This window comes from Caloenas nicobarica, chromosome Z (genome assembly GCF_036013445.1).
Source record: "Caloenas nicobarica isolate bCalNic1 chromosome Z, bCalNic1.hap1, whole genome shotgun sequence".
NCBI classification, from domain to species: domain Eukaryota; kingdom Metazoa; phylum Chordata; class Aves; order Columbiformes; family Columbidae; genus Caloenas; species Caloenas nicobarica.
This window is the reverse complement of record NC_088284.1, coordinates 75,049,082-75,074,184: the sequence shown is the minus strand read 5'-3', so window position 1 is coordinate 75,074,184 and position 25,103 is coordinate 75,049,082. Positions and strand designations below refer to the sequence as shown.

General features: G+C 41.0%; 1 protein-coding gene across 1 annotated transcript in view; it reads right to left on the bottom strand.

Moving 5' to 3' along the window:
- The window catches only part of PLPPR1 (phospholipid phosphatase related 1), a 67,683-nt gene extending 43,712 nt beyond the window's left edge, over positions 1-23,971 (bottom strand). The window contains exon 1 of the mRNA XM_065657000.1: positions 23,909-23,971. Within this exon, the coding sequence (XP_065513072.1) occupies positions 23,909-23,971 (63 nt within the window). The remainder of the gene's footprint in view (positions 1-23,908) is intronic.
- Between the last annotated feature and the right edge of the window lie 1,132 nt (positions 23,972-25,103).

Genomic DNA, 25,103 nt, shown 5'->3' with positions numbered 1-25,103 from the left:
ACTCTACTTGCTCAGCACACTTCTCCTTTATGGTGGAGAAAACTCAAGACATGGACATATCCTGTTTCAAATTCTGGGCTGTTGCCTGTCTATTACAGCAGAAATGGGTGTGCAAGATTTTGCCATCTCATGCTGTGATTGTCCAAGAACCACAAACCTCCTTTTGACCAAATAGTGGATGAATTATTCTGTCCTATTTTTTATTTTCCCTTTCTCACTTGTAATCTACAACCCTTGCCTTTGTAAGGAAAGGGTTTACTAATTCAAAGACTATTAAAAATGTGCTTACAAACAACAAAGTAAAATTCTTTATAGATCTACCACTCTGTTTCCTGAGGATGCTGGCAATGGTGATGCTAACTTGTCTGTTTAAGGGCCAGCAAAGGACAGCACGTATGTTGTCGGCCTGATCAACTACCATCTTCACTCATATGTCAGTGCATACTTCCCAACTGGTCCTGCTTTCCTCCTAATTCTTCATGTTAGTGACTGTTAGGGAGCAGATAGCATCCCTAGTTCTGTGTTCATGGTAAGGTTGAGACACCACTGGACAATGCTCTGCAGTCTCACTGATAAAAATCAGTGCTTTAACGCTACAAAATTTGCTGGCCTTTTCCCACACACTCTTCTCTATTAATGTTCCCGTACTACGACACATGCACATATGTGTACCACGTCCATGACACTGCTGTATGAAATGTCCACATGGCTATGAACTGCGACAGTCCTTCCCCGTTCGCAGTCTCTCAGAGTTCCTGCTGAAAGGGAGAAATGCCCAATTCTCTGCATTCATGAGGCAACATCTGTGCAAGTTATTGATGACTGGGAGCAGAGCTGGCATGGGCAAAGCATCAGTTTCCCTGCAGAATGCCTCATCTTTGCCTGGGACCCTGCACACAGGGAGGACAGGAGGGCACCAGGTTTCACCCAGGGCTTCATGGGCCCAATACTTCATCTTTTAACAGCCTGACGCCGCTCTCACTGCATTCATGGCACTGCTGATGAGCTGGGCTCCCTTGCGACAGCCTCTTTACATCAGCTCTGCCTGCAAAAGGCTAAACTCACTCCCCTTTTGGTGCTTGAAAGGGACAACATAGGGTCTCTCCACTCTCTTCAAAGGGAACTACACACAGGTGTAGATGTCCCTGCAAACTTTCGGTGGTCAGCCAACAATTGCACAAGATTTTATGTACCCCAAAGGGGCAGGGAGATGAATGGACAAAAAGGAAAGATTCGGCAGCACAGGTGTCAGAAACTGGAAAAAACACCATAGTGTCTTTTCAGTCACTAACAGCAAGGAAAAGCATTGCCCCATGGCTTGAAGAGGAAGGAAATGAATCCCCAACTCTTTTGGAATCAGGTAATACCTGTGTTGGCATATGCAAAGGAGCCTCTATAAAAATCAGTACTAATATATTTTATTTAGCTAGAAAATAGATAACAAATGCTGCGAAAGGACCTATCATTTAGGTCCCCCTTGTATAACCCTGAAGAGCAATGTATCTCTCCAACCTCTTGCAATTCCTTTGTTTTGGCAAGCTATATCTCAGTATAGTAATCTGCTTTCTTTACAAAATTTTAAAGATTCCATCTCTCCTTTAAAATTTAGTTCCTACACAGTCATACTACATCACTTTGTCCCTTTTACTAAACAAACAGTAGAAAGGATTCATATGTGACAATTGTAAGGACATTTTTGTTACTGTTTTTGTGACAGCACAGGTCTTCTTATGGAGCAGACTTAAAACAAATCTGTTTTTTTCTAAGATGAATGCAGTTATGATGAGATATATGCTGGATTCATTTTTAATTTAAGGAAAGTATTGATGCACAGAACTATTAAATACTGAGCTTGTTCCAGAGTGGATCTTTGAAGGCTTATCAGCAGGGGGCATTAAGGCGACATTAAATTCCAAATGCCAAACTACCAAACAACCACACAGTCTGTAGTGTTTTATGGTTTTAATACGTTTGGTTTCTCCCCTGTATTTTTCACAAGATCATCTCATTTTTTTTTAAATAGAGTTGGAATTCCAGACCATTTGCTGACAGTAGCAATTAGTTTAATAAGCTATTGTGGGCTTCAGTCTGATTTTAAAAAGAAGTCTTTGTCATTGTTTTATGTAGTTTAAAAGAAGAGAGGCTGATTTTATTATCGGCAAATCTGCAGTCAGCAATTTCAAAGGGGATTATCGCCAGCAGGAAGAATAGGTGCCTTTGACACTCGTAGAGGATATTTGGCCACAAGCATCAGTTGCTCCCTGACATCAGATCATGTACGTTTGAGGAAATGACTGACAACACCCCACTTTCCTACAGCTGCACTCTGACAGCAGCCACTGACCTAGAGAACAGAGGTATTTTCAAGAAGCAATTTTTAAACTGCACCATTTTTCCCTCAAAGCGTCCATTTCACTCTTCACTGACTCAGAGGGAAAAGTAACCATGCTGACAATTTAAATTAACCATTATGAAGAAAGAATGTAGGTGTTCATGTCAGTAAGATTTTATCTTGAGTTAGTTCTTCTACACTAACAAACAACAGAAAGCATACACTATTTTTTTTTCCTAAAGCTTATTACAGAATCACAGAATGGTTGGGGTTGGAAGGGACCTCTGGAGATCATCTAGGCCAACCCACCTGCTAAAGCAGGTTCACCAGAGCAGATCACACAGGAATGTGCCCAGGCGGGTCTGAATGTCTCCAGAGAAGGAGACTCCACAACCTCTCTGGGCAGCCTGTTCCAGGGCTCTAGCACCCTCAAAGGAAAGAAGTTTCTCCTTATATTCAGATGGAACCTCCTGTGCTTCAGTCTGTGCCCACTGACCCTATCGTTGGGCACCATTGAAAAGAGTCTGGTCCATTCTCTTGACACCTACCCTTGAGATACTTATAAGCCTTGATGAGATCCCCTCTCAGCTTCTCTTCTCCAGGCTGAACAGACACAACTGTCTCAGTCTCATAAGAAAGATGCTCTAGGCCCCTGATGATCTTCATAGCCTACCACTGGACACTCTTCAGTAATTCCTTGTCCTTCTTAAACTGGGGGCCCAGAACTGGATGCAGTACTCCAGATGTGGCCTCACCAGAGCAGAGTAGTGGGGGAGGACAACCTTCATCGACCTGCTGGTCACACTCTTCTCAATGCACCCCAGGATACTGTTGGCCTTCTTGGCCACAAGGGCACATTGTTGACTTGAAGGCAATTCACTAAGCTCTTCTGTCTGACAGTCAGTCGGGCAATGAGCTGGTGATTGAAGCCGTCAGAGCTAAAAACGAAGTGATAACTGGTGCACTGGCTCAGGTACTTCATCTTTTACTCGGGGTCAATCTCTTCTCCTGGCACATCGTGATGTCATTCTTACTTTGTTCACTGTTAGCATAAAAGTTACTGAATCTGGTCTGATCTTCCTGTATTAAAATCTAAGTGTCATTTACAATAATCCACAGTATGTCCGTATGGGTAGCATAAAGAGCCATTCATTTAAAATTTTGACAGAAATTACATTCTTTCATCTAACATTGTAAATTTTTTTCTGCACGATTAAAGGCCGGAAATTTAGCTAATATTTTTAAACTAAAGTTGACATTGTAACATCATCTCCTGACACAGGAGTGGAATTTTTAAGAAAAATAAAGAATAATTTTACATACACAGTAACACTGGGACTTTAAGCCCCATTCAAATGACACTCACATTAAGGATATGGATCATTAAGCCTTTCATCTGCTACAGTGGCAAATGTCTCTGTAATGACTTAGGTCTTACCTTCAGGTACAGACCATCTAGCTTTGGCTCCAGTATCTGGGACATCATGGTGTGTCCCACACATTTTCTGTCTCTCTTACACACATCTTGTAATTCATTTAACATATTTTTCTCAGGTACATGCAGATTGATGCCTTTGGGAAAAAAACTGTTATGCAATAGTAAACCAGAATTTGTTCCTCAAAGAGCTATAGTAATAAAGACCTTCTGAACTTCCTGTGAAATTGGTGGCTATCTTCTGTGTGTGAAAATTAAGACTTCTCCCTTAGCAAAAACCAATGCTTATACTAGAAACATGCAGTAATGTTGGGTCTGATCTCCTTTGCTGATAAATGTCAGGATGAGATTTATACAACCAAGGGGAGAACAGAATTAAACTTCCACCTGTCAAGAGGGAAAACGTACCAGATTTTATTTCTTTTATATTCTTTCTGTACATTAAGAATGTTATCACTACTACCGAGTGCTATTAAAACCTCCAAGCCCCAAATATGGTATATATCTTCCCTTGAGCAGGTCCCATGAGGCTTTTCAGCAGGTGGCATTAATGCTCTATCCAGTTCCAAATGGCACACAGCCAGGAAACTGCTGCTTCCAGCATTTAACACCTTGAAATGATCAACAAACTATAACAGAGAGTAAGTAATTTTCTTAGGAGAAAAAGGCTGCGTTAAAATGGCATCTGTTCTGAATGATTTTTTTTTTAGCAACAGAAGCAGAGCACAGATATATTTTGACTACTCTGGTACTAGATTATAAGCAGCCAAGGGCATTCTTTTTCTTTTCTTTTCTCTTTTCTTTTCTTTTCTTTTCTTTTCTTTTCTTTTCTTTTCTTTCCTTTTCTTTTTTTTTCTTTTTCCTCCCTTTCCCTTTCCCTTTCCCTTCTTTTCCCTCTCCTCTCCTCTCCTCTCCTCTCCTCTCCTCTCCTCTCCTCTCCTCTCCTCTCCTCTCCTCTCCTCTCCTCTCCTCTCCTCTCCTCTTTTTTTCCCTATCAAGGCACCTGCGGAATCAACATTTTTCAATGAAGAGAACATCTCTTAACTTTCTACTGTTCAGGTGCGTACCAGCACCAATGATACCTATACAGCACTTCCAGTGACAAGAACAGGTGTTTTTTTCCATAGCAGCACTCTACAGGTTTCCTCAAGTTTAAAGACTTGCTCTTGGAACTAAGAGAGAGAGAGAGAGAAAAGGAAGAGATACTGAGGTGGCAGATACATATGACCACTTGGGGCTGAGTGAAAATGAGTCATACTCCAGGACTGGTTATCCTACATATCTAGGGCTTGCCCGAAGAAAACAGTACAAAATCCTAGGATCATCTTCAGGGCTTATTAAGGGAGCTCTTAATGACTCCATGAAATCCAGCATCTAACACATTAGTAAAAACTTCTATGTTTCAAGCATCATACAACTAGCCACTGCTAGAAACTGGTGCTTTGGAAGAGCTTGTTTGGTTGGAAGACTTGGAAGACCTGTTGCTGATTCTTTTAAGTGCAGGTTGAGTTCTTTGCATCTCATGCAACTGCCCATAGGAGAACAGGGAAATAGAAAGTCTACCAGGATGTCCTCGGAGAACTGCACTCCAAACTGTGCTTCAAAGAATTCAGAGTTTGCTCCTCTGAAAAACAAGATTCTGTTCTAAAATACAATGGATCAACATCTAGCACTGAGCCAACCAAGGCTTTTCCCTCCTTATCTAACTATGTCCTATCCCAGCCTCCCAATGGAGGGCATGTTTTGTGAGGCTTCAGAAGGTCCAGTTATCTCAGCAGTCACTACACTAAACTGCTCCACAGGGAGCAAGTCCAGGCACTGGATATGTATCTGGAGAGCCCATCTTCCCCCAATTATCTGCCTTATAATGGATTTCAGTCTGTCTTGCATGAGCTCAGGCCAGATTTGATAATGACTGTAATGCAAAGAGCATTCTGCAGTGCAATAAAGCCAAACAACACTCCTACAGCTACAGGGATCAGCAGCACAGCGACTGAGGTAAAGCAATGAACCCAAATGATGTGTACGCTGCGGGGCAGACGGGACAGGACAGCTGTTCTCTCATGACATCTTCACGCCACGTGAGATGCTTTTATGAATTAGGTGCTTTAGTCATGTACAAGGCATTCTATTCAGGGGAAGGTTGACTGGATAAAGTTCTGCAGCTTGCTTTTCACTGGATCTACCTAATGGTCTGTCCCAGCCTCAGAAACACCTGAATCTGAGGAACTTGTTGGGATACTCAAATATTGCAATATAGCAAAATAAAAAAAGTCTTGTAAAACTCAGACCAGTTACAAAAAATTTAATGAGAATTTGGTGTTGAATTTGTCCTTCTATCTTGAAAGACATGTCCTTCTCTGAAAGGGCTGTTTTGAGTTTGATTCTTTTTGACAGCAGTTCTTAACCTGGAATATACTGCCATGAGTCATCCAGTTTATTAGAAATACTGCAAAATCTTGTCATGGTTCACTGTCTGCCTATTTTCAGTAACCAAAATACAAAATTGCAGATTATTTAATTTTGAAGTATCGCAGTCATTCCACATAAATATGGATCTGACTGGCACACACACACATTTTATTTGTACAGGGCTGTGTGCTCCAGAAGTGTCCAATACAAGGACTGCCCTGGAAAGCTGAAATGCTGCCCTTGGCTAAAACAACTTCCATGTTGCCACACAAGCCTGAGAATGGTTCACTGACTGATGGCATCTCACTGTACAAATGGCTCATAAAAGCTGTTAAATCTGTCATGCACTCTAAAGGCATTTTAATCTAACGACTATTTTCACTTATATAGAAGCTGTCAGGAAAATCCATTCCTCAAATGACAAGAAGAAACAGATCCTGACAAGACACAGGATTCTGGCACAATAGACTAATATATCTCTTCAGTATGCTTTTCATGATTGCTCTGTAGTATCTTCACACGGTATCTTTAAGCAAAACTGTTCACAGATGCAGAGGTATATTTTGATTTCTGATGTGTCCTTGTAGGTAGAAAAGCAGGCATCTTTCTGAAGATTGAAGGGATTGACAGTGGGAGAATCAGATGAAAGGGAGAACAAGGATAAAGCAAAACACAAAAGGAACAAAGATTTGAAGAAAGTGAAAACCAAACCACACCAAAATACAATCTTTACTTTCCCTGTGCTTCTTTTCAGGCTGTAAACATAGATGTTAATGATGGATTGGGTGGCATTCCTAGCCACACATTTGAGGAAAGTTCAAAGGAAAACACAGTCAAGAAGGGACTTTCACCCACCCTGACAGCCTTCCATACCTGCTCTCCTCCCAATGAACAGTTGTTTCTTCTTGTTCCCCATGCATCTTTCTTTTCCTGAAGATCACTCCCAGCCTATTACTTGGAAGAAAGGAGTTACCTTCTAACAGACATGTGCCATGGGGTCCACAAGCCATTGCCTCATCCACACATTGCTCTTCCAGGAAGAACAATGAAGCTATAAAAAAGCTCCTCATCAGGCTGACACATCTAAAAGCTGCTGGGATCACATCTGGCCAAAGGAAGGGGAAGCTGTTTTCCACACTTCAGCACCCCTGCCTTGGGAAGCAGCTCGCCAGGGAGGGAAACCTTACAATAAAGTCATAGAGCTACCGTGCATGGTCAGGAAGAGCAGCCTTTCAGAGAGACCATCCTGTCACATTTCTCACACTGAGAATACTTTCCAAATCTGCTCTCTCCTCAGAAATTTTTGCCCATACTTTCATCTCTTTCATTCTGGTCATCAACTTGCCTGTTAGGAGAGAATCTCAATGAGAAACTGGTCCTGTTAGGTTCTTAAAAGAGGTTGCTTTCAGCAATGCAAATATGAGTAGAAAGAAAGTCTAACTCCAAAGCAAATCAGTACTTGTACCCATATTTATATTTTAATGAACATTGAAGGTAGACTGATTAGCTGGAAAGCTCTGAGGTTTTAAAGAACAGCAATAACTTCTATTTTGTTCTTAGACAGAACTATTGTTCTACAATATTTCTCAACTCAGAAAATCTGATGGCAAATGTAAAGCCTCAGAGAAGCCAAACACCTAGACACTGTACATTCTTGGGCCCCTTTCTGCTGCTTTTAAAATAAATGGTCATGTGGCCATTGATTTTGAAAGGTGTTGAGAGTTCACCCTTTCTCTGAAAGCTTCATTACTTATGGAAACTGTCTGGGGTTAGAAATGGGCAAATAATTTCCCAGCAGTAAATGTGTATGCAGAGACAAGAGGCTGCAGCTAGACCCTTTGCCACAGCTGCCCTTCTACCTCCACCACTCTGGTGGCAACTCCACAAGCCAACTAGGAACATACCAAAAATGAGCACATTTTATTGCTCTTTTGCTGTGATCAAACTACTGTTCTGTTCTATTCTGTTAGGAAGATTTTGATAGGTGTTCAGACCTCTACTCTCCTTGCAGTCAGAGAGTGCTTAATCCTGTGTGCCTGGACTGTTCCTTTACTTCATAAGTGACGCTCTGATAGTTTCATCAATTACAACAAATGACAATTTTAAATTCTTCACCCTGCTGCCAAGTTCTTCATTTATTATTATTAACTACTTGCAGCAGCCTCTCTAGTATTCTACCTCTCTTTCCTATAGCGGCATGGCACTCTGACACATTTTAAACATCTGTTGAATCCCTGTCCTTTTCCCATATGCCTGAAAACACTTTATTGCATTTTTAAATGACTAATGCTTCAATATTCCTATTCTGCTATCTGCTGAGGAAAAGAAGAAAGGAAAAGGCTGAGTAATTGTGTTTCAGAGACAGCAGCTTTACAGATGACTGCATTTATTTATGACTAAAATATATTTTTATATGTTGTGCCCGTGCAATGGAGCTATAACTTGATAAATACTTAGTTCTAAGATAAAACTACTTTCTCTAGCTATGAAAAATTCTTTTGATAGTTCAAGACCATTAATGAGAAAAAAAAAAAAAGACTTACAAAAAAGAGAAAATTATTCAATTAGCAGCTACTGAAATGCACCCAGGTTTTCCCAGTCAAATCTGAGAGTCACGTCTCAGATTGAAGCAAAAGTCACGATAAAAGACTTCATATGCAGACACTGAGATCCTGACCCTAACCAAAGGAATAACCATAGACAAGTCACTCTGTACCTCAGTTTCCCATCTGTAAAACTGAACCTACTTGCTGACTAAAGCTTATAATACATTCTAAGCGAGAGGGACTGTGTGTGTGTGCACACGTGTGTGTGTCTGTGTAAAATCTGTTTCTCACACAGGGGAATCCATGAACCCAAGTCACAATCAAATGTGGTACGACAGAGAAGCATCCAGCTGTGCCGATTTCCCAAAAATGGCTTGAGACCTTTCCATCTTGCTTCCTTACTTAGGTGCTCATACTTCGTGGGATCTTACTTCTCTGCTCTTTTGTTGATTAGTGTCCCTCATGCTCAGATCATGCTGGGCCCTTTGCTCGGTCCCAGTTGTTCGCTGGTCCTTCCAACCTGCTTCTTCACATCCTCACATGACTGTTGGTCATTATCTCCCTCCCCCATCACAATTAGAGTAAGCTCTCCTCTCCAGGTTGGCGAGCGTGTTGGCAAAGATGCTTTTGCTCCATTTGGTCAGGCCAATCCCTTTCCAAGTAGTCTTGATGCTCAAAGAGGGTCCCGTGGTCACAGAAGCCAAACCCTGCTGCTGACATCAGTTGTGCAACCAAGTGTTGACCCACGGGATCCATCTGGTCCTCTTCAGGCCCTTCTCCTCCTCACTGGCAGTATCAGAGAGACCACTGACTGGCTTCCCATGCCATTCAGCGTTGCATACAGAGCCATGTAGTTGATACTTCCCAGGTCACTCCCTACTGGTGTTCAGGTGGAAGAGTAGCAGGGAGTAATAATCTGAGGATTGAAAGAGTCCTTCCACAACATCCTGTTCCTGAGTCCCTAGCAAGCAGCAAACTTCTGCAAGTCAGGTCAGCAGATGGGGGTCTGCATTCCCCACAAGTGGGGAGTCTCCCAGCACTATCACTCTCCATTTCTTGCCACATGGTTCAGGTTCAGCCAACTCAAGTGCTTCACTGGACAGAGCTCTCAGCCAGGAGCTGCCGCAGCACTGAACCTATTTCATAGCTGCAGATCTGCATGTGGCGCAGAAACCTTCCCTTTGGGGCCAGAAAGCACCACCTTTCAGCCTTCACCGTCATGGAAGTTTCCACTTTCCAACCTGATACACGGCGACTCTGCCTGTCCCCCTGCTGCACTTTTGGGTTCGGGCTTTTGAAGCTACAGGGTCTCGGAGAGGACCTGCTTGATCTCTTTCTTGTCATCTCTGATGCTGTGCAGTCTGCTGACCTGCTCCCACAGCTTATGTACTTGGTGACACAGATCCTCGATAAGAACAAACAAAAGGCCACCTCTCATTGTCCCAACCACAGCAAGAGGCCCCAGGTGCCTCTGCAGCCTGATATCTGCGAAGTTTCGTCCTCCTTCTGCAGCTCCACGTGCTGGTCAAGGCCTCTGTTGTTACAAGGAAAATTGCTCCAATGGCTGATGGGGACCAGACCCTGTGACACATCACTGTCATAACTGAGGACACGGGGCCTGCTGTGAGCAGTTAACGGCTCACTTCTACGCAAACTGCTGCACAAACAGCCACTTCGCAGAGCTGTGCTATGGGCCAGGTCTTACAGAGACCTCTGCCTAGTATCTCGTAGAAGAGTGCTTGACCCTCCTTGATCAGAACTCAAGATCTGCAAGGCCAGAGCCCCCTTTGATCAGGAACAGGTGACAGAGCTTGCTACAAGCCACTGGAGCGTGCCAGCAGCCACGGGCTCATCTAGCTGTCTTCATGGCACCCTAATGCTCCTGCAAGGGTTCCCAGGACTCCCTTAACCATCCCAGAAGAAGATTCCAAAAGATCAAGGAAGTCTCAACGCAGAGCCCAGAAACTGCTAGGCAAACAGGGAAAGATTGCAGTCTTTTCAAGCCCTAGATGCAAGAGACTTTAAATGAAGCTTTTAGGTGACATAAACAAAAACATGGATGGCACAGGTAAGTTGTAAAACTCCTTGACATAGGAATTATGGGTACCAGCAATTTACAAGGGCTCAAAAAGCAACTCTAAAAAAACACCTGGAAGAAAAACCTATCACAAGCTACTAAATACAGTGATACTCTCTCTGACCGGGGCAAGTACCAACATCATATCAGAGACAGTCACCATACAACAGTCCTGTTTTATACCCTTTCCTAGCTATCTCCTGCTTACCACAGATGTTCAGAGCCCTGCTGCCAAGACAGGCTTTTGGCCTGACTCACAATTGCCTTATATTCTACTGGTGAAACATGTTATCCTCTTGAGTCTAAGGGTTGCTTGGGTTGGGGACAACGCAGCTCTCTTCCTCTCTCTGGTTCTAAATCAGGTCCCTATCCTCCTAATAGTTGTGAAGCACTTTGATGTCTTCAAGAAAGACAAGAAAGATCTCCAGTGGCACTGCACAGGCAGATCACAGTGTAATTAGCTTTAACAGGGGCAGTGCAGAGAGGGGTACAAGACAATGGTCAGCATAGGCATGTGATTAGCCTTGCTACTTGATTTTCATATAAGGACAGCAGACAAGTGAAAATACCACAGGGAAAACAGTTCAGAACCCCTGTGTCACAGGTCTTGCAGGTACTCCATAGGCACATGGGCTCCCTGTTGTCTTGCCTTTGCTCTACAGTGCCCGAATACAGAAATGCAGCACACAATTTTTCACTGCTGGAGTCTCACAGCTTCAGACAGATCTGCTTGCTGATGCTACTCTGCATCCCAACCTGGATCCTATCAGAGCAGATAATGCTGAAAGGCAAAATCTGCAAATTTAATTTCAAACAACAACAACAACAAATCACTGGGAGAGATCTTGCAGCTTCAAAGCTTCCAGGTTACATGCGGTTTCTGAAACGTTATGTCCTCCAGATCTTGCTCTGACTCAAGAGCCTACAAGACTCTTTGCTGGTATCTCCAAGAAGCTGATCTGCCTCAGAACATAAAATCTCTCATAGCCACAGACTCTCCAAGCCTACCTGCCCACTTTGCTTTCCCCGTTTACATCAAGGAACCAAGCCTCTAGACTTGCAGAGAGGCCCTCTTCTAGAAGCAGAAGCCATGCCTTACAAACCCAAATTACAGCTTTCTAACCTTCCTGTTAGTCTTCAACATCTTGGAGAATTCTTAAAGGTTACAGTGCCTTGGCAGGCACAGACTTGGGTAAATTTATGGGTTTTGTATCAAGCTGTGCCACAACAGTGAACCTTAAAAATCCAGGATCTTTAGTTGTCTCCTAACTGAGCTAGTGGAACAACATGGTAACTATTAACACAGTTTCAGTGAACATACCTAATTAGAAATGAGATTAAAAGCTTAGTTCCAAAGAATGTTTTCTGATGGAAATTTCTCAGTGTGTTCTGTATTTAGGTATCTTGTGTTTCAATACTCTTGAGCTGGACTGCTGTATCCAGTAGAAGTCCCCAAGTCCCTTGGTATCAAGGCAGTCCATAATCATCATTCCAAAACCATCTGTAGGAGATGGAAAATCAAATCTAGTCTTATTCTAACAACACCGTTGACTATTTCTTCCAAGTATGAAGGCTTTCCCTCTAAGCTGACAACCTTGGAAGTGGTTGGGGCTCTGAATCTTCATCAATAATTGAACAGCATTCATCAAAATTCGTACAGCTTGCCTGTGCTTCCAGACCAATGTTATTAAATAGAGTACTGCAGGTTTACAGTCGTTAGACATTGATGAATGCAGTTGCTACTGCCAAAAGAAACTATCTGCTGACATCAATACTGCAGGACTCTTCATAACAATCAAATAAAGACAATGTTTTAAATTAAGTAGGAAACTATCAAAGACATTTTATTTCATCTAAATGGCACAGTCTTATTAATATGTATAATGCATTATAAAATCCACTTTATTTGCCTCCAGTATTTTTCCAACTGAACAGGAACCTTTTAAAACAACAATTACCTTATCACTTTGAATCTCATCTGCTGCTTGCAAGTCATGTTGTGTCTGAGCCAATACTTTCATGCAAGTCTTTATCTCTGGTAGGCAGTCATATTAAAAAATTAATAATGACCACTTCGTTTTCCAGAATCTGTAATCGTCTTGCTACATAATTGTGAATGCAAGGTAGGGAAGAAGGGAAAACTTGGGTTTTGAAAACATTCCTAAAATCTCTAGGTTCTGGCACTCACTTCTGTCCCTGTCACTTAGAGATACCACTCCCTTTTCAATGTTAGCCCTGTCAAAACAAATAGGAATACGACAGTCTGTCTGAACCTGGATTTAACATTACTGATTTCCTCAAAATTCCCTTTTAACATGTCTCCACATACATAAAGGGCAGTTTTATCTCCTCCAGGGTCTTACTAAACCAAGATGCAGTAGCAGGAGGCATTAAGATGCACTCGTGCTTTTTGTAAGAAGCTAAACAGTGGGTAGTACGGAGAAGATTCCAATGGAAATTACTTGAGGATGCAGATGCTAGGAAAAAGCAACACAGCAATACAGCTCATTGATTTACAAAGCAGGCTGAGGTGGTAAGGCTTGGAATAGGAAGGTTTATCTGACAGGTTTGGGTCTACAACAAGGAAATCAACACACTGACTACTGCTAATCAACACGCATTTTCATACTGGTCACGCAAATACCTAGGTGAAACTATTGCAAGAAAAGGGGCTGGGCAGACAAAATTGGTCTTAAAGTTCCTATTGCACATACCTCTAAAATTCTGGAGGTTTTTTTTAGATTATTCTTTCCTGTACCCATCCTCTTTTTTGTTGCATCCTCTTTTCACTGCCATTGGGCCTAGATTCTTTCTTCTTCACATCAGGTTACATCACTTTACTACAATTCAATAATGCTGTACATCTGCACAAAACAATCACACACTAAATTTCTGTGGTTTAATAAAGTATATAAAAAGTATTGATGTATTATTTTTATTATTAGAGCTCCTTCCAGGTATGCAAAGTCAACTCTCCAGAAAGAAGCCATTAAGTTGCAACAAATAATAGATGATTGATTTTTAGGATAGACATGCAGTATTTAATAGCTGGAAGAAGGAAATAAAGAGAAAATTCAGCCATTACATGACCAAATGTAGCTATCCTTTAAATTATAGAATTCACCCTACTGAAGTCGTGACAAAACTGATGGTAACTCCAGTAATAATCACAGCATTATTTCCAAGCTGCTTTAACCTTACTGAAGCATAGATCCCATCAATAATTACTGTAGAATCATAAAAAGTTAATAATGCTGCGGAATTATGAAAAGTTAATAAAAGATTCAAACTTACTTTAAACTAGTAATAGCCTATTCCCCACATGTCCCACTACATGGGTTCTCCCATCACACAATCAGTTGTAAATAAAATTACACAAGAAAGAGATATATAGCAGGCTTTTGTGATATGTTTAAAACTTTTGGGCAAAGCAGCCTGGCTCTTTGCACTGACAACATGCAGAGTCTTCGCTGCAAGGCCGCTATAGAACACAGGCAGACATGGGGCTCTAGATAGGTCTAGTCTGATGCAGACATTAATCCCAGGGAGTGCTATAAACACATCATCCGAAAGTAAGAGTTACAGATTGTTATGCACAACCATTTGGTTTCTTGAACTGTGTAACCACTCTTTAAAAATCGACTATGTGCTTAGTAAAATATTGATTAATCATTCATCTAACAACATTTTCTAAAAATCTATCTGCAAGAGAAATCCTGACCATTAAATCACTCTGTTTCAAGATGAAGATGCATCTTTGTTCCTGACTCCTTCACTTAAAACTGGAGTGTTCCAGGAGGAGCTAATAGAATTTATCATTGTATATTTATACCAAAGTCACAGATATCCTAAATCTTACGAAGCCTGAACTTCTGAATCAGAAGTATCATTTTAGGTAGGACATCAAGCTGAAAGATAATCTGTGAAGACTCATGAACTCTAAAAATAAGGGTCAATCTCTAAGCATTGTTGTAAGCAATCATCATGACAATTCCCAGCAATACCACTCTCACAGATTTCCTGCAAACACATCTGCGTATGGTCAGTTTCTATACAGTCTCCAACAGCTCCACTGAATTCGCAGTTGTGAACAAATATATAACACCTGCAAAATTACTTGTGTGAGAGAGTGTACGATCAGACTTTAGGAATGTGACCTGAGATTTTCCCACAGAAATTTCTGGTGGAATACACCACTGAAGTGCAGTATGACTACAAGGAAACTTATCAGAGAAAAAACGTCTACTGCTAAAATGCTGGGATATGGGGATGGACCGAGGACCCCCTTCAGATTGCCATGGAAATCATGAAATAAATCATGAAACCTGAGGTGCACCAGCCAAGTGAGTTACAAATATGGAAACATACAGTATAATTTCTCCAGAAAGCGGTATTTTATTTGTTGCCATGATCTGCTGCATCCATAATAGCTTTATTTATTTTGTGGGACTCAGGTGCTGCTAACTGGATTATCTGTTTCTGCTTTGGAGGGGAAAAGATACCACAATTTATAAACTATTTACTTCCCACACAAAGGCACCAAAATGTTCTGTCAGCTGCTTGGGGAAGCTCCAGGTCGGTGCAATACTTTAGGTTTCTAAAGGAAGCACCAGACTTGGCAAACTGATTCCTAAAACTGGTCTATAAACTCTGTTGGAATTTCTAGAGAGCAGAAAATGACAATATTCTTTAAAAGCTAAATCACTTGTATGAATCTGTTTGCTGTAAGAGTGATCTTGATGACTTCACCCTTGTAACACTGCTAAGACAAAACCTTCCTCTTCAATGTCTGGAGTGGCTGGTGAGGACCATGAAGTCAAGTCCTCTGCAAGCCTGACATCACGCTTAAAGAGACCTATTTTACTTTTGAAAATCCTCCTGATGTCAAAACCATTGCAAAAAAGTTTGAATGGGTTTGATATTGCAAAATATGCTTTCAGCATCTTGCTTTGCTCTGATGTTTCTCAAATTTTTCCTACTGATCGGTTCTAAGGAGGCTTGATTTTTGTATTTAGGGTAACTTAGTATGGATTTGCGAGTTGCTATTAATTCCTTTCCACCCTTTTTGAAATCTCATGTAACTTCTGTAAGTTAAATATCATGCTAAATAAACTCAGGCATATTCCTACAGACTAAAGGGAAAATACATGTTCACAGATGCAGACCAGAGGAAGTGGTGCAGTTGTGTCACAGACGAGTCAATAATACAGTAATGCACTATACCTGAAATGATCTCCAAATTTTTATATATCTGAGCAAATAAATTTTGCAACATTGTGTGTTTGGGTGAGTAAACATGAAAAGCCCTCAAGTCTTTGAAGTATGCAAACAAACAAAAAGAAGTAACACATCAAACACATCAACCCCTCTACTACAATCTGTAAGAAACATAAAAATTTAAATATACTTCTGAGAAGAAATGACAGAAAAATTCAGTAGTAATTTTGAATGATAATACCACTCCGTTCCCATATGTAGATAGTGGCACATGTTACATTCTGTGTCGTATTTTCACATTGCTATCTGTTTTAAGCTTAATTAAAGTTGCCGAGTCATTGCTGGAAACGTCTTCCATTTTAGAAGGCTTCAAACATGGCTTGTAGAGTTCTGTACATATAATACAGAAAACTTGCATGAATGGCACCTGGTTCTATAAAAAGTTTCTTAAAATCTCTATACAACCAAATCTGATTACTAACTTTTCCACCTGTATTGTACTAAAGCTATGGGGCTTTCTAACTTAGAAATTGTCAAAATGCATTTCTACTTGAAAAACAAAGCAAATTCAGTCTTCCTAAATGCTGCGTAATTTAAAAAAAAATACACAATGCCTTCTCTTACAAACCTGGTTATATAGACCGACATTTTATAAATCGAAGTAGTTCTAGAAAGTGTTGGCTTGTTTCAGGGTGCAGTGAAACACATAAAGCAGGATGTTCTCAATGTTTTTCTCTACTACCAAATGCATTTTTAATTACTTATGAAGACAAAGAATTATTGGTACCCTTAATCTCTCTGTTGAAAACTGTACCAAATTCACTGGTGCAAACACTAACATGTTATTCAGGCTGTCAAGAGGAATAATTTTGATGGGAATTTTTCAGGATAAAGAGAGAGAATACAAAATAGGCTTCACATGTCTGCAAACGACAATACAACAATTCTTTTATTTATGTTTTAAAGAAAAATGCGGTAAAGCAGCTAATCCCTCTTGGGCACTCCCTTAACGTTAATTCTAAAATGTCCTCAAGAAGCTAAGGAGCATCAAACAGTAATCTGCTTTTTTTCCAGAGTGGCCATTTTGGGTGTGAGTTTTTCTGTGTTTTTCTTGCCTAATTTTGAAGCACCTAGAAGGATTATCTTAAAAAAAAATTAAATTTGAGTTTACAGTCAGGTAATATGAAAGCTGCCTAACAGTTCAACAAAACTAATCCAACATTCAGGAGACACCTATTCACTGAGATTAAGCCCATTTTACAATATGGAGTTATCCAGTCATCTGGAACAAAGGAGGAACGTGGTGGAGAGACAAAGAAAGCAAACAATAAGGAATGACTGGCAAATGTGGAACATACAGAGACATTTAGAAAGAGCAACAGAAGAGAAGCAGATACATATGCTGATTGAACAGAATACAAAACAATGAATCCCAAGAAACAGAAGTGACTGAAGCATGCGGATTATGCAGAAATATCACTCTGCTACAAGAGGAGCTCCCCCGAATCTGCGCAGCATCTGTCATCATCAATTCACACAGCCGGTCTAACTCGAGGATCTAATGACAGGCAGTTTATACAACACCAGCACATGACATGTCCCTCGGGGCATCTTGTCCTCACAGCATCCCAGGGGAGCAGCACAATACCGCTGCCTGCATGGCACAGATGGAGAAACAAGGCACACGCTTCACACGGCTGCGTGTGAGACACCTGTAGAGCACGAGACACCTATAGAGCATGTGACACCCATAGCAAAGGGAAGAATAGATCTGGCACACGTGGACTGCTGGAAAATCCTTCCTTTCTGCTCAGCAGGAGACAAAATGAAAAAGCCCCACATGGTGGATACTGCTACAGAACATAGTCACTGATCGTTGCAACTACCTGGGAGCTGGTTCAACTTGGGATGTCTTTTTAGTTAATGTTTATGTTAAAATCTGCCTGGAATTTGTTGGAGTTTTCTAGGAGAACTGGACATTACTTTGTCAAAATTAAAACCTATATTTTGAATATCCAAAACTGAGATCCTAGGTTCATACATCCTTTAATGCAATTTTAATCATATCACTAAAGCTCTAACGCAATCAGCAAGTTTTTCTTATGAGACAAGTGACTTCTTTTTAAAGAAACACGAATAGAAAATTACATTCAAAGCCTCTTACATTCAGCCTCTTACAAATGTTGCTTTGAGGACCACAACACACAGAAAAAGATACTTCATATTCCCCAAACACTTCTTAAAATTAGAGGGGACCAGCCAGTACACCCAAACATGCAAAGTCTTTTGAATTTTCAGAACTACTAAACAAAAAATTAGAATTAAAAAAGTGCCACATATGTCATGACTGTTCTAAATTCACTTGGTTTTCATAGCTCCCTAAACCCTGGTGTGGTGGTGATGACAAACAGGAGTTCAAGAGTCACTTGTTTCACACACATGACTTCAGTATTACAGAAATTCTCTTGCTAAAGAGTAGTTCAGCTGTTGGCTTGACTACATGAGATACTGGCAGGAAAACGTAGGCAGGCAGAGAAGGAAGAATGCTTCTCTTCTATGCTTCTGTAAGTTGAAACTTTTTTTTTTTTTACTTATGTTTGAAATTATATTTGGAGACGATTCAATCTGTCCAAAAGCAAAATAGCAAAAAGTAACGGAAAATTTACCCCACAGATTGTAGAAAGAGAGATCTTATGGGGCTGTAACACACCTCAAGTCCAAATTAAAGTTTGCATCAGAATAGACGTAAGACTAGAGATTTATATTTTGCAGCATTTTTCATTTTTTTTATGGTGGGGAAGAAGGGATTTTTCTTACAAAATCTTCAGTTCTTTGCAATGCACTATACATCAAGTTGTCAAGAAGAACAGTTTACATTCTGCCTGCAAAAGCTTTCCTGAGGGCAGAATAATGGATTTAGTGTGAAAAAGTAGGATCTTCAGATTACAGAATTTGAAAGACATGCAATGTTTTAAGTTTTAATGGTGCTGCTTACTTGAGTCAGCCCCTACTACCTTGTCAATGTCAGGATTACAATAATCTACAATAAAGCATAATGTGGCACATCCATCAGTCATATTAAAGTCACTTGGTATTCAGTAACTCTTTGATCAGTTTAAGACAATTTAATTAAATCTAGAGCCAGAAAATTGCAGTGTTTTCATGTGCAAAGACACCTCAGATGTGTCTGACTCCTTTAGAAGTAACTGTACTTGAAAATAAATCCTCAGATAACTCACACCCTGGAACAACTCAAGCCATCAAACCAGGACTTGCAGTGTGAGAAGAAGGAGGAGGAGGAAAAAGGAAGTAGAACGTGCCACATCAGCAGAAATTGCATAATAAATTTCTCCATTTATTATCTATAGAGCCATTACAGTCACAACTGCTGTTGACTCACAAGAGATGAGAAGGTTTTCTTTGGAGTTAAAACAAGAAGTGTTGCTTGCCAACTGCTTCTTTAAAAACTACCATTCAAACAGGCACAGTGGCTCAGAAGTTGTTCATATGGTACCCCCTTGAAGTCACATATAGTTGTGTGGATGTCATTTACTTGTGGTATGTAACTATCCTTGCAATTTCTATTGAAAAATGCAATTATCAAACTGCGTTACACTTCCTGTCACTAACAATAAGCATCAAATACGCTGCAAAAGCAAGAACAATCACTTTGACCCACCAAATTGAAAGCCAGACTGTACTCAGCTCCCCCACACTACCCTAGCATGAGTTTTGTCCCAGAAAGCTTAACATCCAAAATGGGATAAGAAAGACAGAGGAAGACCACAGTCCATGGAAAGCATCACTAGATCAAGACATCAGGGCAGTCCAGCAGTCCCCTAGGAAGAGAGCTGGGATTTGCCACACTTGGCACTTTTCCCACTTCTACACCTGATGTTGCTCAGATCTGAGGGACTTTAGTTGTTCTCACAGTTTATTCCCTGCCTGCAGGGATATTCCCTGCCTGCCACTGTGTACAGAACACCTCTGCCAGTTGTGCTTTTACCTTTCCCCACTTTCAACCAGTGCACACATGTAACATAGCACTTCTTGGACCATACCTTCCAAAGCAGAGTTGCAAAATAATGAGACAGCTCTGCTGAAGCATCATTACAGATGTTTCTGACAGCACTTTGTCACCCATGTCCCAGCAGGTGAAGGAGGGAGGAGATGCTGCACAAAGAGTTTTGGCCACAAAAGCCAAAAGTATGTGAAACAGGAAGAATATTTTTCCCTGTCATCTCAGATGCTGCTTCTCCTACTTTCTCTCATGCTTGCCTACAACACATAAGGCCATTTTAGTGATTAGTCCTGGCCACCAACAAATCCTCAAACAGGCTGCTATGCACTGTTTGTATTTGCTGGGAGAGATCCAGGGCATACCAACAGCTAAAAGCTCTGTAGCCTTTGCTGCATGTTCTGGGTCCATCACTGACTTAAAAGGGCTCTGGAAGCTACTGGAGTAGGGCATCTTGTTCTTTGCGCTTCTTTTTAACACCTGTCAGCAGCTAGCAACATCAGTCCTCCCGAACCAGGTAGTCAATGGCCCGCGCATTGCTCAAAGCAGTGGCAGATGTCTGCTGAATGAGGAAAAAAAATTGGCCTCATCTTGTTGCAACCTCTTACATGTAAACCAAGGCTGGGCTCCTTTCACTGACACTGCTGTAAATAATGCTGAGAATGGGGACAGGGAAAAGGAGAATATTAGTTTCCTGTACTTCCTGACTAATTGCTTATGCGTTTAACTAAATGTAATATACCAAATCTTCACAGACACTTGGTGACAAATGCCAGACTGCAACGATACCTCATAATACAATTAAGAACCATCTACAAAGCTGCCTGCATTATTTGGGAGAAGGACTCAGGTTTGATAAGTGGCTAAAAATTAGTTTAATGATTCCCTATTTAGCCTTTAAATCTACTCATAATGTGACATTGTGTTTCTCATTAGGGAATAAAAATGTTGATTTAACACTTCTGTCATTACAGATTAGATATCACATGGTATCTTTTATTAAAAAGTTCATATTTTGAACATAAAAAGGAATTTGTAGAGTCAGGCACAGAGTTTAAGTTTTTATAATGAGCCATTCATCTTTAGGTCAGGTTTCATAATTAACTGCTACAAGTAAGTTGAGTGCGAGGAAAATGAAATGCAGAAAAATGGAAATTCAGATAACCACTGAAATGATAAGTGTCACATTTGTACAGACTGAAGCATAATGGAATTTAAAATGGCCAAAATGTTTGTGATATTTCATTTCCACTGCTGAAATCACAACTTCTTTGAATGCATGCTGCATACTGGGCAGTTAGCAAATATCTACTGGCAGCACATCTGACCTGACAACCAAGGCTTGGCTTCTTTTTCTTAAGAGCAAATACCTCAAAACTTTCAACCACAGGACCACACTCCATGGAAGACAGTGGGGGAGGCATCACGTTCTGGGGAACAGGCCTGCGATAATATTTACTGGCCATCTCTTGTCCTTCTCATGATCACCCAACATGTCTGCTGCTAGATTGTTTTTGCATGGAAAAATGTTACCGTGAAACTAGGGAACATATTTTTAGCTGTCCTGCAAGCAGTTACAGCAACTGCAGCCAGGTGTCCCACAGCTCATCAATTCTCATGGTGGCTTCAAAACTACAAAAATAGGTCTCGTGCCAACCCAGGCAGTCCAGCACAGGCTTTGGTATCTGGGGTAGCTCATCTGAAAAACACTTCCTTTAGTCTCAGAATCATGGCAGTGGGAAAAGAAAATCACCTTCAGTGGGCTTTAAGATTTACGGGGGCTTTTCAGAGCAAATGGCTACTATCAATCATCTCTGCACTCCCAGCAGGAAATTACATTTCCTGTTGTTTAATGAAACAATGCTTGACATAAGTCTGTGGATCTGTAGTTCCCATAGTGCTGCATTAGAAACCTATACCGTGGACAAAGAGGGGAAGAAATACTAATTTTCATCAGACGTAACAGAGAGATCATATTTTCAGATACTACCTCTCTTATTTTGACTGATTTTTAATTTAAAATTGTGTTTTAATCAGCAAGGCAAGTATATGAAAGGACAAGGAAAGTACACTTACGGGGTGAAAAACTCTTTTTGTCCATTAAAGATTTATTCTTATATTCATGTCAGTCTTGTCTACAAGAAGGACAATTTATGTCTCTGCCATAGGCTGCCAACCAGGTTCATCATTCATACATTTAGAGAACTAAAAATATTCAGATCTGCTTATTTCAAGCAACACATTTGGGACATCTCATTCCTGATGGTGTTTATTTGGTTTCTTATGAGCTTATTGCTGTTTTTTCTTCATTTTTAACCTCTCCTTCTCTGGCTGATGGGACAAAGTAGTGACCATTTTCTCAGTCAAAACAGCCCCTCAGTTTCCCCAGGGAGCAGAGACAGAAATTCCCCAGGAAGCTGGACAAGACATCAGTTAACAAATCCCTGTGAAGCACTGCAAGGCTCAGACACCTTTCCACACTGGTGCCTGCCATCGCAGCAGCCGGGAAGGTCCTGTGCAAAGCTTTACTAGTGGTTTTATTATGCTTTTCCTCTGTCTTCATCTTCCAAACAGTTGGATTCCTCCTGCAAGGAAGTCCCATTCAAGTCAAAAGGAAAACTACTATTTATGTTAGATGAAGCACCCAGGGATTATCTGACTGTGTTTTGGGAGCTAAGCTGGTAGTACAGAAAGTAGGGAGTGTGTATAAGGGAACTGCATCTCCTGGATGGAGAAGATGCTGTGAGGAGGGGACTCCAGGTGAGTAAGGGTTAGAGAGGTCCAGGGTACCACTGAGTGCTTTTCCCGTGTCCCTGAGGACAGGTCAGTGCTCAGGACTTCTAGAAAGCAACTACTCACAGTGCCCATTATAGACGCTGTGGCAGCACACTGAAACCTTTCCAAGGTTTCAGTGGAAATGGGGTAAGTCTTACACAACACCCAGCAATACAATTAGTCTTTTGACTGTCCTTAGTGCTTCTCTTGTGGAACAGCATAAGTTGCCTCGTAATCTGGGGTAAAGAGTGAGTATTGCATCCAATCTGTATCAGAGAGGTGGCTCTGAAGACAGTCACAGGCAGTTATCTCCTTTTCACCTTTCTAAATTTGACAGAAGCTTTCATCCTCCTTGGAACCCAGAATTGCCCCTCTTGCCAAGAAAACCATCCCAGCCTTACAAGCACCAGTTGAACACTCATTGATGTGTATAATGATTTTCATCAGTCTGCCTGTGTCAGGGTAACTATTATAAAAGAAGTACCTCAAAAAAGCCTCAACACACATGTGGAGCCATATGCCATGGTGGGAACAATCACTCCTGTAACTTCACTGCTAGTCAGTTCACAGCCCTTGTGCTAGCCAAGCTTGTTCATCACGCTTAAAGAATAGGCAAGCCGCATCTAAATTTTATGTTCCATTTGAACTAAAATTAGAGCCGAGTGTTGCTTCCTAAGCCTATGAACGATTAGACTGTGAGATCAGACACTTCTTTAAAAAAAGTCTAGTCCTTGTGTGGTAGCAAGACGGATACAGGTCTGAGGAAAAATTGGAAGATGTGAGCAATCACCTGCTGCTGACCTATACCTGCAGCTATTGCCCGTTCTCTACGAAATATGACAGGACTAGCTGGCAAATTGGGTAGAGGCAGTCTTGAAAACACAGCATCTAATTCTTTTGTGCTTGTGCCTGAGATCTGGCTAACTCATGCAAGATCATTTTCAGGGGAACTTGATGGCACTGAGTATGAAGATGGATTTAATGTTATTGAGTAAGAAAGCATTCTTCCTTACAAACAATATGGCCAACAAATGACTTAATTCCTGCAGGACAGAGCTGTCTTCTATGTAACTTTGCAACTGAATGCTGCACTCACCTCAACAAAGATGAAGCAGGGGATGATGGAATAACTTCTCTGGGTATTGTTTCCTAAAGCCATTTCTCATCAGACTTCTTGCGGAGGCACTGTTCAAAATTTTATTATCCTGAAATAGAAAAGACAAAGGTGTTTCAGTATGTTTAACTTTTTTGGAAACTCCATATTTAACACAATGAGATTTGTAACATGGAGCACTGAGACACTGGACCAGGGATACAGACTAATAAGAACATCAAGGTCTAACTTGTGGTTGTACAAAATAACCTAAGGCATCACTCCCTTTGCAGCACAAAAGAGACAGATGCAGGTTACAAGACACATCATGTGCAGAGCAAAAAGCGATACACAATACAACTGTTTTCCTTAATTACAATCCACTCCCAAGCAAAGGTTTCTTCCCCAGGATTGTAAAATTACATTTTCAGCTCACTGTCCCATCTACGGTGTGTGTTAAATCAAAAGGTCTTGGCAATTGACTTGTGAACTTGCACTTTAAAAGACACACAGTACATTAATTGTATACACGATCTACATGTTTATCTGCATATAGTATGACCTGCTCAGGATGACAGCGTGTCTCATGCACAAAAAACAATGCACAAGCAAATACAACAAAAATGCAATGAAGGACTGCACCCTTGTTGCAGAGCCTTTCTAGTCTGCTATAAATTCGTACACTAACCCACAAAACACTGCCTACTTAGCATTACTTCAGGCTACTGGCTATTCTAATTAACACACCATTATAATGCTCTGTGCTAAGACAATCTCTTTACAGCACAAAAAGTAGGAAAGGAGAGAACAGAAGACTAACATGGAGAATTTTTACTGGGAATGCGTGTGCTTTTTTTGCATGCATGAGGTAACACATCAAGATGCGAAGCCTGGCTTAAATGATTTTAGAGAGGGGAATAGGCTAGCAGGGAAAAGGGGGCTGGAAAAGCAGCACGTAGCTCAGAGCTGCCAGGTGCATGCTTGCACAAAGCATGAGACACAGAAGAGAACGGAAATCCTTTGCCATCAATTTTAACACGAGTAAATCAAGCAAAAGCACAAATTTAGGCAGGCCTGACCTCACTTCTAACACTCACACAGAAACCCTGCCCAGATCATAAGCATCTCCACAGGCTAGGGGCGGGGGGGGGAAGGAGGTGAAAGCTGGTGTTATTTTCCAGAGGATGCTTTGCACAAC